Consider the following 19,257-nt stretch of genomic DNA (forward strand, 5'->3'; position numbering starts at 1 on the left):
TATAAAACCAATATTAGATGTATGGGAATTAACTTACGAAGTTAAGCAGGCAAATATTAACTCCAAGAGGTTCTTATACCATGCTATTCCTGGAGGAAAACTAGTACGATATCCTAAGATCTAGCATATATTTACGGGAGAAATATTCAGAAACTTATATTGTATTTAAATACACAATATGAACAAAATGTCCAAAAATTGAATAACTTACCCTCTGGAAAGGTATGATGTCTTCGTCTGTCAGTTTTTTCTCATTGGTGGGATCAATCATGTCTACCTTGATGAGTTTTTCAACACAATCCATTGTCACTACATTCCCACTGAAAAGTTTCAAAAAATCCTATAACCATCACAAAATTTAAATTGTGTGCTATTATGTGAGCTTGTAAATTACTCACCTTGTCTATCAAGAAGCTTCCTTAAGTACAGAGCATTGTTTTGTCAGCTGTAATTCTAATGTTCTGGTCTTCCTCATTTTTAATAGTGTATTTTGTTCTTTAATTCTTGAACTCGTTCACCAAATGCCATAACAGCGATGTATTTTAGGAATCAAATTTAAAAAGTAAAAATGAGAATTGTTCAAAATCGTTTTCAAAACACATAATAAAGTTTATTTAATGCTATTGCATTTTTGTCAGTAACAGGTGAACCAACTTACAATGAATTAATTCTTTATGGAATCCACAAAAGAAACTATATATTATCAGCCCAAGAAATAGAATTTTAAAGACAGGATTCATAAATTTACATGCCCAAGGTAGAACCATGGATACATTAAGTTCTAGAATTAGTATGCACAAAATACACAATATATTTGCCATTCTTGACTTCGACTGTAGTTTTTATATTCTGCACTAAAGAAAGTTGGGGTTATGGTCAACCTAAAATGTATCTTGTGTATTTTAACAGGCCATCTTTCCTTCTAACCAACATAATAATTTCACACAAATATAGTCAAACTGTACATTTTCACTGTGCTTGTTCAGTTATCCAGTTATTCTAAGAAAGCTCAGAAGTAAGACAAACTTACGATGTTCGTAACAAGGCAACTGGAACAGAGTTTCCTAAAACATCATGTGTTACAGCACACTTGTATCTCTCCTAGCACATAAAACAATAATTCCTGCATCAAACATTAACAAATAAGCTGTGTCAATCAATAACACTTGAATTACATACACTGTGCTGTACATAATGTAACAGGGAAAACACTACTACCACATCTACTCAGTAGGCTGACAGTAATATAACATGTATAACAGTTAGCTGGGTCAGTTCAGAAGGTGGTGTTTTGTCACACTAAAATGCTTAACTCACTATAAAGCATTATCACATTGTCTAATTTGCAACAGAAAAAACAATTATGTATTACAAAAAATATATAGTGTAATTATAAACACCCAATAACCTTACAATAGTCAATAAGGATGCTCTCTCCAACATGCCAGTGTAGCCAGTCGCTGTTTGACACCCCTGTATAATCTGAAGCTTCCTTGTTCCATGGAAGGAGAAAGCACCTCAGATCATGATGGAACTTCCTCCACTGTGTCGTGTAGAAAATGTTTTCGGTGGAATATCCTTATCGTCCCAGTAACGTTGGAAGCCATCTAGACCATCCAGGTTAAATTTTTTTCTCATCAGAGAGCCAAACCACTTTTCTACATCCCATGTTTGGTGCTTTTCAGCAAAGTTTAACCAAGCTATTTTGTGGTGTGGAAGGAGGTGTGGCCTTTGAAGACGTTTACGGTTTCTTAAGCCTTTCTCTTGTAGATATTGTCTTATTGGTCTTGAGCTGCATTCTGTGTCTGTAAGGGCCTTAATCTGGTTTGATGATCGGCTAGTGTCTTGCTGGACAACCCGTCGAATCCTGATGCTTAATGCTGGCGAAATTATTTTGGGCTGACCACTTGAAATTCTTGTTCCGTATCTGTCAGGGTCTTTTAAGAAATTTGCAACAACAGTTTTACTACACCCAATCTTACCAGCGATGGTACGTTGAGAGAGACCTTGCTTTTGCAGCTCGACAATTCTGCCACATTCAAACTCTGTCACCTTTTTCGCCTTTGCCATGTTTTTACCCAATGTAACACAGGAGATGTCAGTGGGAGATGTTGACAATGCTAATGCTTGAATACAAATGACTAAATTTTGTTACGTGTTTACCGATTAATGCTTTGTCTCAGTGTGGTCTTAATTTTTTGACCAGCTAGTTTTTTTGTTTTTTTTCCTTTCCTTGTTTTCATCTTTCGAAGCTCTACTCAAAATGCATATTTTTTCTTTGTTCATTGACCAGCAGTGTATAAAGCTGGCCTAGAGAATTTGATGATATTTTATTTAAATACTAGTTATATTAACAGTCATTAAGAATTCTTTTATCCAGCATCAGTATTCTTACACACAACTAACAAAGACTGGAGAACATAAGGACTACATCACATCAATATAAACCAGTATGAAGGAATGAGTGGTGGATTTTTAAAAGAAAGTAACATCCATTAAGTTAACTTGACCAGTTTCTTGATGGTCTCAAAACCTGAATAATCCTGACAAACATCAACTAGATTCAATTAAATTCCAACAATAATGTTTCCTATCTTTTGAAACTCCACAGTATAAGTTCTAGCACAAAACTTTATGAACACCATGGGCCCTTACTGACTGACATGCTAAATAATTAACTTACATTTTTTGCTACCAGTGCTTTATTATCTGATGGATCAATTAAAGTAAATTTGACAGGAATTAAGTCCTTGGCCTTCAGGGGTTTGCCACTCATTGGACAATACACTGTTGTATCCTAGAAGAATAGATAGTCAAAATGTTTTATTTAAACCTTTCACAATGGGCGAGTCTAGTTGCACGTCACAGTTTCTTAGCAATTTGTTTTCAAAAGTTTATTAACGTAATTATTACTATATCAATAAAATTATCAAAACAGATTGTATTTCAAATTTTAATTTCTTAATATAAAAGAAATATTGACTTGTGTTGCACAGCACTCTTGTTGCTTTTTTTTTTAACACCTACTATACAAGTCTACAGTTGATTAACAAATTAGAAATGAGTTTTAGACACTGGCAAGCTAAAATATAAATTTAGAACCTCCCACCATTTTGATTTGCTGAGAAATCAATGCATCTAGCAAATTAACTGAAGTGATACCTCTCCACTCTTTCCAAACCTCTTCAATTCCACCTATTTTTCTTAGAGATGTTTTTATAGCCAACAGAAAGGACAACTTGTACTTCACATGATTCGAACAGTTCGTAAAAAGCTTGAAAGAGAAAATTCTGTCAAGACTGCTGAACGGTGATTACGAAGTTGTTGCTTCGAACAGATATTATTTCGACACTTACATATTTTATTTTTAAACCCAAGCAAGTGACAGATGTTTTGGGTGTATAAGCAGAAATTTAATGCTTTTTTTTTCCATGATTTATAGTTGAAGCCTAAAAGAAATGTATATTCCTTCACACTCCACTTTAAAAAAATAAGGCTATATATCATTGTAACTTTGCTTATGTACTAGAAATCATTGTTTTCTATGTAATTTTCACTTACTGTTATAAGTTTTAAGAAAATAACTACAAAGTAAGCATTTATGAGTAAATATATAGATATATAAGTAATGTATGGAAGCCAAAATACCAGTGTAGTTTGCAAAATATTAGTATTACAGTTAGATTTGTACTTGATAGGACTCTTTAGTTAGACCTACTGAGCTCGTGTTTTTCTAATTGCATAAGTTGAGGTAAAGTAAAAACAAATAATGCTACATTAGAAACTTTACAACTTATGTATTCATAACATTCAGAAATGTAAAGTTGTCCCACCTCATCTACATAAATGTATACAAATATTTGATCACAATGTACAGTTACACATACAACAGAAACTATAAATGAATACCTATGAATTAAGAAAGTTTTCCAAATAAGACTGGACTTATAAGGGTGAGAGGTAATATTGAAACCTGAGTTTTTAAAGAGGTTGATGAAAAAGTGCTGAAAAGGGAAATAGAATTTCATAAAAATGTGCTCAAAATAACCTCTTTGTATACCTTTGCTGCTAAATTCCAAACACCCCAATACGATTACCAACATTCAAAGAATTGCAGTGTTTGTTGTAGTGGCAATCAAACCACATAATAGTTTTAGCAAGTTCAAATTGCAGTGTTGTTACTCTGGAAAAGTCTTGTTGTTGTTGGCATAAATGTCTTTACTGATTCTAAGTGCAGTGTGATTACTCTAAATTTTCCAAGAAAATATATTGGCAATATGTAGTTGACACATTAAACATCCCGTTCTCAGAGCAAGGTCTGAGTGAACCCTTTTTGCATATGCTTTTAGGAGTATCGTACTTCTGTAGTGTCACTTAAAGTCTACTCAAACCAACAACAATTTTTGTTTCAGCAGGGTTCAACTTTAGTCCTTGAAAGTAAAATTTGAAAATAAATGTTAAATATTTAGTAGTTCAAATGCGTAAGTGAAGTACTTCGAAACTTCATGACCAATCATAACAAAAAAAGGCACAGTTGTTCCTATTTTTTTCTCATTTTACAGCTTGTCTTTTCATTATACTTTCAGAATTTGTCTACTCAAGTATGTCATTACATAAATGATGAGATATAGGTTTGGTTTGAATTTTGTGCAAAGCTACTCAAGGGCTATCTGTGCCAGCTGTCCCTAATTTAGCAGTGTAAGACTAGTGGGAAGGCAGCTAGTCATCACCACCCACTGCCAACTCTTGGACTAACAAACAGTGGGATTGACTGTCACAATATAATGCTCCCATGGCTGAAAGAGTGAGCAAGTTTGGTGTGATGGGAATTTGAACCCACGACCCTCTGATTACAAATGCCTTATCCACCTGACCATGCCAGGCCAAGATATAGTTTTAGAAAAACAACTGTATGTAATAAGTTTGTTTTTAAATATTATGAAAAAAATTTGAGATTTTTGGGACAAAGGATTGCATTTTTATGTGCCAATCACTTCCACTTAGACTCATAACAAAACAGACACTACATTCACAAAAATACTAAATAAAAAAGTGTGTGTGTGTGTGTACAAAAGACCAGTAATATTTACTAAAGATAAACCAAACTTCCTGAAAATGAATATACTTAAGTTATAAGTACTTAATGTGTATACAAACTTGTGTATATTATAATGAACCTGTTGTTAAAGAAATAAACATTCATGTTCTTTCACAACACAATATATAAACATACAGACTGGATTTTCGGTCTCTCTTTTTTGTACAATGTAATCTAGGTTCATCACTCTGTGGTATGAAGAACCCTTTTTCTTTTAATCTGATTACTTATTAAGAGCTATCACTTAGAATGTGGATTTAAGAAAAATCTTTCATTTCTTTATACATCAGTAACTAAGTTTGAATGGTCAAGATACAATTGGTCTTGCAATAATATCTTCTATTTAAATTTTTATACAAACATGTATATACATTTGTCTTCTCATAAATGCACATAAAAAATTATACAGCAAGTTGCAAAGATCAAAGTATGTGTACTGAACATTTACTGATGACAAAATATGCTGAAAGTAGGCAGGAGCAGTCCATTAACCATTTTGCTATGGGTCACAGGTCAAAGGCCATGTCATCACATTTGTTGACTTGCATTCAAAATTATTTTATACTATTACTTTATGTCTATGTTTGGAATCAAATTTAGATTATAAATCAAACTTATATTGTGTTAATTTCTTAATTTAAAAGTAAATATCAAAAGAATACATTTAGATAGGTTTTAGTGAGTCACGTGGTATGTTGAATGCAGCACTGTTTAAAATTAGATATTTTTGATGTTAAAATACTAAGTCTAATTTTGTACAAATTTGGAAATTAAAATTACTAATATTGACAAGAAAGAATATAAAATAAGAACCTCATTTATTTTTATTTTTCTGAGATACGGCTCGTGTACTGAATATGAAATGATAGCCCCTTTCAACTCTTTCCATTTTTTGAAATGGTCCCTTACATCCTCTTCACTACAGGAAATGACCGATCAACAGCTTAGAATGTCCCCATAGTGGTTTTCTCAGCCATTTTAATCTGTGAAAAGGCTAACACATCTTTTTCAATCCAAGTTTTAAAGGAGGTATGTTGTGTCTTTATTCTGCTTGAAGTTTCATATTTTTTTAAATCTAAATACATCTTAGTTACTAAGATTAATAAATTATAGTAGAATTCTATGGTATTAGTGTAGTTATTTATGATTTTTTTGGTTACTCAACTGTATACACAAAACCCCTAAATATTTTGTTTGATATCCTCTATGTGTAAAATATTAAAAGGATTAGCAACATATGTCCAGCAGCCACCAAGTACAAAGGTCATTGCAAGAGATAATTGCTTTACTTCTTGATTTATTTTAAGAAAAATAAGTTTAATAATTTATTTCTAAATAGTAATAATATATATATATATAATTGAAATGTAATTGTATTACAAAATACTAGTCCACTGAAAACAGCCAAGACAGGGAAGACTAAAGGTCAGTTTTATTACTGGATACATGACCTGAGTGCACGTGCACCATATCAATGCAATTTATGTAATGTTAGCTAGGTACAATTGGAAGGTGAGTGCAATAAAAAGTAAATACATATGTTCATATACATAATGTTATGAGACTTAAGCTACTTAGACTAAACATTTGTATTTTCATGTTATAATAATGTGTAGTCATTCTTGCCCAAAAAAGCATAACTTACATATTTTTTTTATGATGGTTACAAGGTTGGTTGAATGACAGGCCCCACATAGTAAGAGTATATAAAATAACAAAATATAAAGTCTTACTGAAAACAAATCTAAAATGTTTTAAGGAGGTTTTAGAGATTACACAAATAATATACGAGATTTTTGGAATTAATAGTAACAAAACAGACTATTTTCACAAACAAATCTTTAGTAAAAATATTTCATTAAAATAAAATGACTTTTTGTATACAAAATACTTGTAATTTTTACTAAAAGTCTACCAAATTTTGTGAAGATTCATATGCTACATCAAAAGTTATAGTGTAAATACTTAGCATGTGCAAATGTGTTGATGCATTCTGGAATATTATACCAAACCTATAGTGAAAGGGTTAAAGTTGTGATAATTCCACTATACTCAGTATACTAACTAGGCTATTCAAGTGGGTAATTACCAGAAACCTAGTACCTTCAAAGCATTAATATCTGAAGCTGTTAATCTAAAGTGTGTGTGTGTGTTTAGTTTGTTGTAAACAAAAATAAAAAAAAGCTACATCAATTGATTAAGGGTTCCCAGGTTACAGACTATTATGTGGGATGTAAAATGTAGCCTAGGTTTTGGAGGTGACTGACGAAGTAGGACCCACACTGCAGTCTGTATCAGTCTTAACCTCCATTCGCCAGTCTCACATAAAGAAATTAAATAACTGAATTGTAATAGAAATAAGGAGAGCAAGATGTGGGTGCACAAGCCCATAACATCTCACATCAATATCACCCTTCTCTGTCTACAGTTAGTTATGGGAAGGTGACTGCTCTCCAAAGTAAAAAGACAAAAATAAATAAATGAAAATAAGGTACTACTATTTGGGGTTAAGCAGGTTAATACACTTACCCCCTGAAGTTAGCATTCCAGCCACAATTATGGTGGTAAGACACTAATTAGTCTGTTTTTTGAGTGTAGTAATATTCCATTAACCCTTTTGTGACAGGCTTGGTATAAAATATGAGTTTGTATGCATGTATCTCAGGATAGCCAGTATTGGTGGGTATTATTAAGTCATGTTCAGGTTAACAAAGAGTTTAATACTTACACAACACCCACAAAATAAAGTGAATTTGCAAATAGTACAAACAAATTACAAATGGCACTACAATATGAAAGAAATGTTGCAAAAGTTTAAACCTGCTATTAAAACAAGGTGTAATAAATCATTCAGGCTAGCTGGAGAAAAACGTGCTATTTGTACTCCTGGTCACACAGCTGCTACAGAAATTAATGTATTCCTATTTTTTTCCTCAGATTCCAATTCTTTTAGGTTGAAATTTCTATTTTACATGTATGTAACATTGTTCAATATTATGTGAAACATAATTTAAAACTTACTGGTTTCTGGAGTTTGTTTTTCTGGAAACTAGGAGTCAAAGAAGGAATCCAAAAGCTAGGTAATTTTGCATTTTCTCTTTCAGACATGTTAGATACAGACATCTTGCTAGATCCAGCTTCAGACTCTAACAAATTACAATAATAGTAACAAAAAAGACATTTTATGAGATCCAACTTCAGACTATGAAAAATTACAATAATAGTAACAAAAAAACAGATATGTTGGATACCAACATCTTGTTAGATCAAGCTTAAGACTGAAAAATTACAGTAATAGGAACAGAAAAAGACATGTTGGACATACAAATCTTGACAGATCCAGTTTCAGACACTAATGAAAATTTCTATAATAGAAACAGACACATTGGATACAGACATCCTGCTAGACCTGACTTCAGACTTGAAAATTTATGGTAACAGTAACAACAAAATTGTTAAATTCAGACATCTTGTTAGATACAGTTTCATACTGAAGAAATTACGATAGTAACAAAAAACAGATATTGGATACAGACATTTAGTTACATCCAACTTCTCCCTGAAAAATAATATCTAACTTCTTGCTAAATATCAATTAATTCGAAAAAATTTACTTAAGACCACAGACTGCAAAAAACCAACCCAGGTGCAGGAAAAAAATGGATTGAAGGCACCAGACTATGTAACTGTAATCCAATCTAACAAAGCTTCTTCTTTTGATTGAAAAAATATTAGTGAAATCTGTAAAATGTTTTGCCAGAAACATAAACATAGAAAGGAGACTGCTCTGCCTGAGGCATCTGTAGATGCTGCTTATCTGTGGATTTACATACTTCTGTACTTTTTTTCATACTTCATGGATTTCAAATATGAAAATGATTCTGAATAGTAGAGTCAAGTTGTTTATTTCTACCAATCAATGCCTTCTGGGAGACATTTCAAAATCTGGCTTGATATCTAGAGGGTTTGGTTTTTCATAACCAGGGGTCTTAAAAATTGTTCCATATAATGGTGGTAAAAATTATTCTATGCAGAGAATAAAATTATAAACATACTTCTTAGAAATCTGTATTTTTATTTTCCTTTCCAAAAGAGTTATTTAAAATTTAAGGTTATTATACATACACATAGTATATATTTGGATTTCATAACACTTCTTTAAAAAGGATTAATATAAAAAACAATTGTTTAGCATATTCTTAGCCTTTATGACAAATATTCAATCATAGGAAAGCACAGAGCCAGAAAAAATGAAATAAAATTACATTCACTTGAGGAAGATTACTTTCCCTTACATAAAGTTGCATTTATCTGTGAAATTGTTTTATTTAGTATCTATTTGATATATATTCACATACCCTGGCCATAACTAGCAAAAAACAGATGGAATACGCATTCCCATTTTGAAAAAGTCAAGTTAAAAAGAAGAAATTCCTTGTGTATGCAGGAATGTAATATTGCAATCCCTAAAGAAAAAAATATTGAATCCAGTTTGTCACATGTTAAATTAACTAGAAGCTTGAGGGAGGAAGGAAGCAAATTATGCTAATGTAATAATAAGTTGACAAACAATTTATAAGTATGATAAAGTGGGGTGGAACATACTACATGTTTTGACAGAACATTAATGTGCTTTTTTCTAAAGCCAGACCAACATTCTGTTGAAACATATAGTATTATTCCCCATAAAATAAATCACTTTATTATGCTTATAAATCATTGTTTGCCAACTTATTATTAGTAAGAATTTCACATTCATACTGTAGGTTAATGAAATCACACAAATAATAGAGAGTCACTATTTCATTTATATCTATAATCTATGCTTAAAATAAGAGCAAAATGGAAAACTCATAAAAGTTGTGTGTCAATTTCATTAATACATAATCTTCAATAGGAATATAGCACTTCATTGAGATATTCGTTTCTGTAGAATTCATGGTTAAAATTATATTTTAACATTTGGAAAATTAAAAACATACCTTTGAATGGATTAGAGGGTTTGCTTATAATATTTTTCTCTGATTTAAGAAATTTCTCTTCATTACTCCTTCTCTCTGCTTCAGTTAGTTCCAGTTGTTCTTCTTTCTCTTTTTTCTTTTGTTTTTTCATATTCCTTTAACTTTCGAGCTATTTCCTTTTTCTGATGGATTATGTACTCAAGAATAGCTTCTTTGTCAAAGAGGTATCCATCTGGTCTGTAATATTAAGCCAACATTAACTCAAGTTTGGTCTAATCAGGATTTACATTTTTACTTGTTCCTATTTAAGGAAATTTATCTCTCACATCATGTTTCTGATTTAGGCAGCTTAATTTTTAAGGAAAATAAAAAGTACTAACTTGTTTGGATAAACTTAGTCCACACCTACTAAATATGTTTTACTCAGTAAAAGTTACATACAGGTATTTTTCACGTAGTTAGTAGATGTCATTGTTAACAGGATGTATATGCTTGTAATATACATCTAACCATCTATTTTAGACAAAGGTAATATAACACAATGATTGTTCAGCAAGGCTGATTTGCTTGTTCCCAAAAGCATGGGTCATACTATATTTAGGGGTGGTACAAAGACTTGTAGGAATCAGCATGATTTGTGGCTTTTTGTCTCCCTATCACTGATATAAGTAACCTAAGATTGTAGAGTATTACATTAGAAACTTTGAATCTGACTTAACTAACATAATTCTTATTTCAATTACCATCTTTGTCTGCTCTCGTGTGAATATATTATCTCCACTTCAGCAACTGGAAAATTTCTATGCAAGGAGTAGGTAAATATACAATATAATCCAAGACAACTTAAAATAAAGTTTAGATTCACAATAATGGAATACCATTGAAATCTGTATGGGTATGAGTCTTGACACTTTTATCATATCCATATAAAAATGTTGTTATATCTCTGTAGATATAAACTTTGTTCTCCACAAGTAACTCATAAGTCAGCCAGCTTGTTAAAAACCCATGGAATATATTTGTTCACTTGTTTTTTTCCATTGCTAACTTATCCAAGAATTTGCTGTTTACTGCAAATATCTTCCATTAGTTGTGAGTATATATATTTATGTACAGAGCTTTCAATTTAAGATAAAATCATACTCCTCAGGTATGTGTTTCAGAAGCTCATGAACTTTGCCACTGAAGAATCCCATTCTTGAATCAGACATTAACTTGTACACAGCACAGCTCGAGGTTAGTCTCATCATTAGCGAACTTGCTCCAGTACTGCTGTAGAAAGTGCCAGCTTGACCAATATCACTCTTTGTTTAAACAAACACAGTACTATAGATAGTAGGGACTTTACTATATTTCATTATTTTTAGGATTTAGTACATAGATAATTTTCTGAACTATTGTAAAATCAACATACAAATATTAAATTACTGAATGTAAAAAAAAATAAAAAAATCAACTTCCATTTCTTTACACCTTTATCCATAATAGTAAATTTTGAATGACAATTATTTCATACAAAAATGTTTAGGGTTTTTTATTTACTGTTTCAAAGATCCTGGTGAAAGTTCTGAATCCTCGAGCATACAAATTAACTAATACACAATTTTTTGTATAAAGAATTTCAAAATTTCGAAAAGTTCTAAATTAAAATATCTTTTCAATATATATTGTCAACCATACTATTTATAAGTAGCTGAATAATACGAATGTACTGTATTTAACAGTATATCCACATTTTAACAATATTCTACATCATTTAGTAAAAAACGACATGAGCGTATCAAAGCATTTAATGTTTACTCCAAATAACATGAAATCTGCATCTCAAAAAACAGATCAAGTACATTAGTAGCAATAATTACTCCTGATGCAGCCAAAGAAAAGGCAAAAATTAAAGCAAGGAGCTCATTATAAAACTGTAAAGCAAAATTTAGTACATAAAGTAATAAATATGTTACAACAGCACAGGACTATAGTGGCATCTGTTACACACTAGTGCACATTCCAAAGTATTAGATGCAAGACAGTATTTACAGGCTTTTTTGAGGAAAAAGGCATTTTATACACCATAAAATATAGTACTTAAACAGCTGAACTGGAATGTTGCTAAATGAAAAATTATTTTTGTATGCTAAAATACAGAAGTAAACAAGCAACATGAATTATCTTACTAACAAGTTGAATTATGATGTATATTTAAACTTATATTTATTGGGGTTAGTGAACTAATATTTACATTTAAAAGTTCAAATGTTACATACAAGTATAAATGCACTAAATATTTTACTTATACACCAATAGGTGGTGTGAAACTCTTATGTAAAACCATGTAAATGTTTAGTCATTTTCCAGCAGAACCAGTGTACATGAAAGTAATGAACCTGTAAATGGAAGATATTTTATAGTCCTTCCAAATATAAATAACGATTAGGAAATTGAACAGTGTAAATTATTCCTTTTTATTCTTTAATTGAAAAAAAACCCATAAAATTATACATTTGTAAAAATATTTCATAAAATTGAACAAACACAATTTTTCAGAAAAATTTTCTAACTTGAGTTAATAGTTGATACACATTTCTTATTAAACCAAACAATATTTGAACATTTGATTTGAAATTCAATACAAATGGGTGATGTATTCAGGAAATTTCAGTTTCCTGCCCGAAACTGATAATAAGATTAAAGATAGTGTTGGATGTAATTGTGGAAACATAGGTGATACACATACAGAAGTCACACAGAATGAATTACTGCAACTTAAATTGCACCTAATAGTATAATACTATATTGTAGCAAATACAATACAAAAGAGAATAAATTGTACAATACACATTTATTTCACAAGGTTTAAACAGAGCAGTTCACCAAGTTTATCAATGTATGGTTGTGAAATGTTGCTCAAAATGTCCTGCACTGTTTGCCACACCTCAACAAGGTTGTATGGTCACAATTTAACCTCACAGTTACCACATAATTCCAAACAGCCTTAATTACATTTGGTGTGAGCCATGGTTCCAAGTGTTCTACTGGCCTCTTTTACCTTCCAGGTATCATATCACCACATCTGTTGCATGACTGGTATCACTATCTTGCTAGAAGATCATATCCTGTTCAACAGTTCTCATACCTGAAACAGTATGCTGAGTAAGAATCTGCTTGTTTCTTGTCAGCAGTCAGAGTTTCTTTCTGTTTTTAAGTATATCTCCAATACTACTGTCTGAGATGCATCTAACACTTGTACTGGTCTCCTAACATACTTCACTATAGATACTCTTCATTGATTTTATAACATTCTTCTCTCAGCCATAAAAGAAACTATTGTAGATTTTACTAATTTGAATCCATGTGGAGACCACTCTTCTCCACTTTTACTAACTCCATTGTTTGAAGTCCACTGCTCATTTCAACCTTTTCATTTGATTATCTCTCCTAAGCAGTGTTTTGTGAGCAGCTAATGATCAAATGATGCTACTTCACATTAGTGCATTCCTTACTGTCACACCTTAAAGCTAGATCATTATTTGCTTATCATAGATCACTTAACAAACATACAAATGAAGAAAAATAAAGAAATAACAACATACTCAAATGAAAAGATAATGACATGGATTACAAATTTCTCTTCAAGTGACATAATAATAATGCACTTAAATTCCCCATTATTATTACAATTTACCCTGTAATGAAATGACAGTTGCTTCAAAAAAAATATATTATCAAAACACTTTTAAAAAGATAATGAAAGTAAATTTACTCATTATAGAAAAAAATATTTATATTTTGCAATACATAATGAAATAGTCTATCACAGTTTTAGCTCTAGGTTATATACCACATACTGTAAAACACTTTAATTTTATAGTACAGGCTAAACCTGTTATTCTTATAAGAGGTTTTAAGCTATTAGACTTATAGACATACAGATTGACATACATAATGTCAAGGTCATCTTAACCATGTAAAAGAATTATTTTAATCCACTTATAGCTTAATTATAAAGTTCTAATAGTTGCAGGTTATTGTATTTTTTTTGCATGTTACTACTGTATATTTGAAATAAATGAAATTTATTTGCTGTATTACTACCATTATTAAAAAAGATAGGTTTAAGTTTTGCCAGGGGAATAGAACAAAGAAAAAGCTAGATATGAGTATGAACTTTCTTATCTCTATGTATACATTTTATTTATTGTTATAAATGTAAATTGTAAAAATTAGAGAGCTACTAGGTTTGATGATAAAACAAATGAAAAAATATAATATTTTATTAGCAAGCCATACATGCAGACTACATTATGTATAATATTTATTTAACTTGAGCTATGCACTCACCAGCTGATTCATAGCTTTATAAAAGTTTAGTAGTTACACATGGATAAAAAGAGCAATAAAACAATACTAGTGAAAACAGAAATAAAATGTTACAGGCTTAAGGCCATCTAGGACAAATAATAAAGTTTCTGCTACAATTCACAATTATTCTAGAAAAGAAAAAGGTAATTCTGATGTATTTACTAGTTTTTTGTGGTAGCTATGAGGTTGGTCAAATTGACTGTGCTTGTATATAGTGTTAGGGTAGAGAATATGGTTTTAATGAAAAAAACTTTTGAATTTTATTTGGAGGTTTTAGAGAATTATGCAAATAAAATCTGAAAATTGTAATATTAAAAAAGGACTTCTAATCTTTAACATGAAAATACTTATGCACTCAGACTAGTCAGTTTGAATCAGAATCTGACTCCATAAGTTCACACACAGATCTTTAGCAAAAATACTTCACTAAAAACTCTTTTTGTCACAAAATGTGTGTAATGTTTATTAACAGTTTGCTAATTTTCATTAAGATATACTCAGTACATTAAAAAATTATAGTATGTACAGTTTGAAATGAACTAGAAATAAAGTTTTAGCATTTACTCTGCTACTATAATGTACGTTAACAAGGAATCTTTTGATCCTTCAGGACTGTCCTTGCACACCCACTCTCAAGAAAATTAAAGATTTAAACCTACCATTTGTTACTCAGGAAATCATTAACTACCCTCTTAGATTCCTGTAACACTACTGCCAATAGTCAATCATAAAATAAGCGAACCAATTTCACAAGCTTTTAAAATGTTGCTGTTCAAAATGTTAACTAAAGTATATTTACATACTCTTATTGTTTGCATTTGTTGAAATGAAGAGTACATGTGCATTCAGATAGTAAGGTCCACATGCATTTTCAGGACAGACCAAAAACTGAGTATTATAATATATAGCAACATTCAAAACTACTTTTAAAACTCCACACAACAGTTAGTTTGTACTAGCATTTCTTCATGCTCCTGTAATAGTTAAAAATACCTTGTGCTGAATTTGTAAAATACTTAATTTTCACACCTCACAAATTGCATATTTTTCTAATATATCATGAATAAACAGATTTGTTAAAACATCTTAAACACTTACGTTAACACAGGATTGCGACAAGGCTGTAAGGTCAGGCAGCAACAGTCAAAATCTTTTACAGAATCTTTTCCAATTCTTGACTGTTGAGTGCCATAGCAACCAGCTTTTGTATCTTTTTGTCTTTCGTGGTAAGTGTAAACAGCACCTGCTGTACAGTTCTTTGCATGGCGAGTCATTATGTTTCACCTGTAAATACAGACACAATAAAAAAAACTTAATTTTAAAAATTTTATCCAATGTTCATTTCATGGATGCAATCACATTAATAAGAAATTCCATCCAATAATAAAAATAACATTTTATACTGTGTACACACATTGAAGGAATGAAAAAAATTCCAGCAATAAAGAATTCACTAAATGCACTATAAAGTACATTTGATATTCCTGTTAGTGTTGAATGCAAACATTTTCCTACTGATTCAAAAAGCTGTAAATTGAGGCTATGAAAATTGTTGGTACTTGTAAAGAATTTCCCCAGTAGTATATCAAGTGTTAGAGACACATCTATTTTTAGTAGTTTAGTTGATAACTCAACATTTTAATTTTTTCTTATTTGATCCATAAACAAGTGTAAATATAATGGCGTTGAAGGTATTCTAATTAACATTATGAACAAGAACTGTAAGAACTTGCATTTTATAATATTTGGAAAAAAAAAGTTAGCAGTACTACAGGGTGTTCGGAAAGTCACTGTGCACTTATATATGTATATGATTACAAAACTGCACAGTGACTTTCCGAACACCCTGTACATTGAGTCCACAACTCAAAGTTATAAATAATGCAGAAACGTCAAAATATCACGACAACAAAAAGTTTTCAAACATTTAACACTGGTATTTTATTTTTAGATTATTAGTACCTTTATAGTTTTTTTTTGCCTTTTTAAACTTAGGAATTAAAAAAGCGTCAAGCCAGTTTTTGAAATTTCAATATTTAATGTTTTGCTGTCAATGTTATGACGTTAGGCTTAGCATATATTAAATTATTACGTAAGACTACGAAAGTTTTCTCTTTGATAAATGTAAGTGGCAGATTATAAAAAATAAAAATTTTCATTAAGTGTTACAAAAACTTACAATTTATTTTAGACAGGATTCTGTATCTAATGAGACCGACTTAACTTAAACTACCCTTTTATGCTAAAATATAATTAACACATAATTCTTACGATAGCCGTTCACTCGTAACACAATATTTATCAATGCGAATGAATCGCCCTCGTGTGAAAATTACTTTAGTTGCAATTTGTTTTTTAAAGCCTTAAAATATATTAATATCAAAATATTAATAAGGTAACCCAAATTTACTGGAAATTCTAACAGGTATTTGTTATACGTATTCGATTATTGAGACATTGTCATAACTATCAAATAACTAGCACCTACAATGTTACTGAGATATGAAATAATATTTCAAAATTAACAAAGTTATTTATTGAAAGGCAGTCAGCGAATCTTGTTTAAGCGTAGCACCTGTTTATATAAGACTGAAGACGAAATCTGAAAGATTTACTGATCATAAACAACTAAATATTTAGAAATGCTCCGCGCACCTGAAATAAAAAGAGTCAAATTAAGGTTTTATCTGCCATCATTCATAACAGAACCAACGTACTATTACTGCAATTTAAGGCCCGGCATGGCCAAGCGTGTTAAGGCGTACGACTCGTAATTTGAGGGTCGCGGGCTCGAATCCCCATCGCGCCAAACATGCTCGCCCTTTTAGCCGTGGGGGCGTTATAACGAGACGGTCAATCCCACTATTCGTTGGTTAAAGAGTAGCTCAAGAGTTGTCGGTGGATCGTAATGACTAGCTGCTTTCCCTTTAGTCTTACACTACTAAATTAGGGACGGTTAACGCAGTTAGCCCTCGTGTACCTTTGCGCGAGATTCAAAAGACAAAACAAGCCAACTAAATATACCATAAATCGCATATTCATATTAGCAGTATTTTTACAGTATTTCTTTAGTTTGCTGACTCAAACTGTACCGATGAGCCTTGAATATCCGAAACTACAGTCTCCAGCAGAGAGTACATCCTTTACGTTACGGATTATATTTTCATATTTATATTTGTAATATCATTAAAAAGTTAGTCCATTTTATAATACTGAATAAATTATGCACAACGCTATAATATTATTCAGGTATTTAGATTAATTTAAGTTGGTAAATGGCGAGTTAAAAAAAAGATTTAGAAATCTCATAAATGTAAGCCAACATTTCGTTCACTATAGAGTAGTACTAAAGTTTTTACTAACAGAGTCAATGTAAAATGAATGTGTAAGGTTGGACTGAAAGAGAAATACAAAATGCATATTATTTATTAATACATTAAACACAAACACGGTGTGTGCATTTGCAGTTCACATATGTTTTGCACCGTGGTTTTCACTGGAACACTACACTACTGATGATCAAGTTGTAATTAATCATCGTCATTGATGTTCTCTACCAGAATGTCAAATACAATGTTTCTTAGTTTTTAGGAAACCTGAACTTACACTTCGTTACTTGCGCTACTACGTGAATGGTCATTTCCTTTACAAACTACACCCTTGTGCAAATTAATTGAAACAAATAGTCATTTTACAATATTTTCAGCATGGCGGCCGGTGTAGGCTTGCTGGACCAGCTGATTTCCTTTAATAGTCATTTTTTCACACAGACGGCGTCATTAGCTGTGTTTTGCAGTACGTCGATCTATTTTTGGGATATAAAACGAAATTTTGAGAAATATTACGTCAATGAAGAAAAAATGGTATCAATGGGGTCTGATAGACCTGAAGAACTGGACGCAAGAACAATGGAGGAAGGTGTTATTCAGTGACAAGACTCATTTCTTCATACAGAGCCAAAGAAGTCTGCATGCTCGCAGATCTCCAGGTGAGAAACTTCGAGAATCTCACATCAATCAGTTCGTAAATCATCCCTTGACGAAGATGTTTTGGGGCTTTTTCAGCTACTATGGCGTCGGAGCCTTACACGTCGTAGAAGGTATAATGCGAGGATTACAGTACATCGAAGTTTTGCAGAGAAGAATCGTTCCAGAATTGAAAAAGAGATTTCCAGATGGATCTGGCATTTTTCAGCAAGATTTGGCTCTGTACCACACATCGAAACTTGTGAAGAATTTTATGACTACAACGCGAATAAAGGTGCTGGACTGGCCTGAAAACTCTCCGGACTTAAATCCTAGGCCTGGCATGGCCAAGCGCGTAAGGCGTGCGACTCGTAATCCGAGGGTCGCGGGTTCGCGCCCGCGTCGCGCTAAACATGCTCGCCCTCCCAGCCGTGGGGGCGTAATAATGTGACGGTCAATCCCATTATTCGCTGGTAAAAGAGTAGCCCAAGAGTTGGCGGTGGGTGGTGATGACTAGCTGCCTTCCCTCTAGTCTTACACTGCTAAATTAGGGACGGCTAGCACTGATAGCCCTCGAGTAGTTTTGTGCGAAATTCCAAAACAAACAAACAAACTTTTCGATGCTAAATGTATACAATTATTATAGTTTCAATGTTGATGATACAATAGAACTACAGTTCTTTTCAAATCAGACCGTTGATTCCTTGCACCATTCGTTACATTAATTAAACGAGTTAAACTGTATTAAGTTTGGGAACTCGTAACAATCAAATCAATTAAAGAATCGGCGCATTGACGTAGCAAGGTAGCTATAGAAGTAATTAAGATAAAGGAGACACTTGACTGGTGCGTTAAGGTCTTTGTGAATCATGACATG

General features: G+C 31.8%; 1 protein-coding gene across 1 annotated transcript in view; it reads right to left on the bottom strand.

Moving 5' to 3' along the window:
- LOC143239376 (nitric oxide synthase-interacting protein) overlaps positions 1–16,740 on the bottom strand; it is an 18,459-nt gene extending 1,719 nt beyond the window's left edge. Inside the window, 8 exon segments of the mRNA XM_076480380.1 lie at positions 212–320; positions 1,031–1,101; positions 2,684–2,797; positions 8,120–8,244; positions 10,081–10,204; positions 10,206–10,296; positions 15,514–15,699; positions 16,595–16,740. Coding sequence (XP_076336495.1) covers positions 212–320; positions 1,031–1,101; positions 2,684–2,797; positions 8,120–8,244; positions 10,081–10,204; positions 10,206–10,296; positions 15,514–15,689 — 810 coding nt within the window. The 5' untranslated portion in view covers positions 15,690–15,699; positions 16,595–16,740.
- Between the last annotated feature and the right edge of the window lie 2,517 nt (positions 16,741–19,257).

The sequence above is a fragment of the Tachypleus tridentatus genome, chromosome 13 (genome assembly GCF_004210375.1).
Source record: "Tachypleus tridentatus isolate NWPU-2018 chromosome 13, ASM421037v1, whole genome shotgun sequence".
Lineage (NCBI taxonomy): Eukaryota > Metazoa > Arthropoda > Merostomata > Xiphosura > Limulidae > Tachypleus > Tachypleus tridentatus.